The following is a 1,259-nucleotide window of genomic DNA, read 5'->3' as shown; positions in this document are numbered from 1 at the left end:
AGTTTAACTTCCATCTTCCGTCGCTCGGTAGAGACACATTGTGTGCTACGGACGATTAGATCGGCGACAGATATATGCACTAGCATTTTCCGAGGGGAATTTTCTGTTCCTTCGTTTGCGTCAGTGGTACGACAGTTTGATTCAATCAAATTGATTGACCTGGGCAATGTACCCAAAATTCAGTGCGAGTCATACTTCTCACGTGCTCGTTCGCCTCTTTTTCATGAGGAGATTTTCGGGTACTGCGCTGGACAAGATATTTCTGACTAGGACCTTGTGGGCCACAAGATGTGGCGAGATGTCTCGTTGAGAAGGCTTTTCTGGGCGCCTTGATCCCTCCCTAGCGTACTATCGCTAACGCATCGTTTGTGAGAGAAGAGAAAAGCTTATTGGAAGTGACAACTCGGCCGACGGCCGAGTTGTCACTGACGGCCGACGGCCGTCACAGTGACCGCGGAAGCGGATGGGTGTCTGGCCACGAAGTGACGCATCCGTTCTTTGACGGAGCCGATATCGGTTAGCCTCAAGGCCAATCGTTGCGTGGTGATGGATGTCAATTTCAGAGCAACGATGATCAGCTTATGGTCGCTACCGGATTCTTCTGTGCTGACTTCCCAATGAACCGGGTTATTCCATTTCCGGACCGCCGTGACGCCAATCCAGGAATGACCACGCCCACCACGGAATGTCGGACGAGATTCAGGGTCATTAACCACTTGGAAGCCCAAGCTATCAAAAAGAGAGAGCAGTTCAGATCCACGGGCCCATGCTTGGTTTGTAGAGTTCATAGAGCTCATTCTTGAGCCCCGTAGTGTGTGCCATGCGTTCCCATCCGCGGCTAGGATTGAAGGCAGCCTCCAACTGGGTGCCCGATTCGCCAGCGTTTCGCACACAGAATTCCTTCTAGTCGTATCAGTGGGATGCAAGTACATCGAAGCGACTATGAAGCCTTCAAGTGATACCACGACTAGGTCCTGTTGGCATATCAAGGCTGTCGACTGGAGATCTTGGCGGACGAGGACCGCCACGCTTCCCGAATCGGTCCGGAAGGGCAGGTACTTGGTTGTGAGCTCGCCGAGATCTGCTGGGCATTCCTGCAGAGCCAGACAGGATGGAAGATTGGGGCAGGTTGAAAGGATGCCCATGATGCATGAGAGAGAGAAAGGCCTCTTTCCACAATTCAATTGGTAGATGAAGGTCATTGCGATGGCCTCGGACCTGTGCGCTCATCCGCTGGTCGCCCAAAGTCTGTTCTTCGG

The 1,259-nt window shown here is 52.5% G+C and overlaps 1 protein-coding gene across 1 annotated transcript; it reads right to left on the bottom strand.

Annotated features, from left to right (window-relative positions):
* Window positions 1-422: 422 nt before the first annotated feature.
* Pmar_PMAR002727 (hypothetical protein) lies at window positions 423-797 on the bottom strand (the record flags this gene model as incomplete). Its single annotated transcript, XM_002767621.1, has 1 exon — window positions 423-797. One exon carries the CDS (start codon window positions 795-797, stop codon window positions 423-425), a length of 375 nt encoding a protein of 124 aa, XP_002767667.1.
* Between the last annotated feature and the right edge of the window lie 462 nt (window positions 798-1,259).

The sequence above is a fragment of the Perkinsus marinus genome (assembly GCF_000006405.1).
Source record: "Perkinsus marinus ATCC 50983 genomic scaffold scf_1104296970378, whole genome shotgun sequence".
In the NCBI taxonomy this organism is placed as follows: Eukaryota; Perkinsozoa; order Perkinsida; family Perkinsidae; genus Perkinsus; species Perkinsus marinus.
This window is presented reverse-complemented; position numbering and strand designations above follow the sequence as displayed.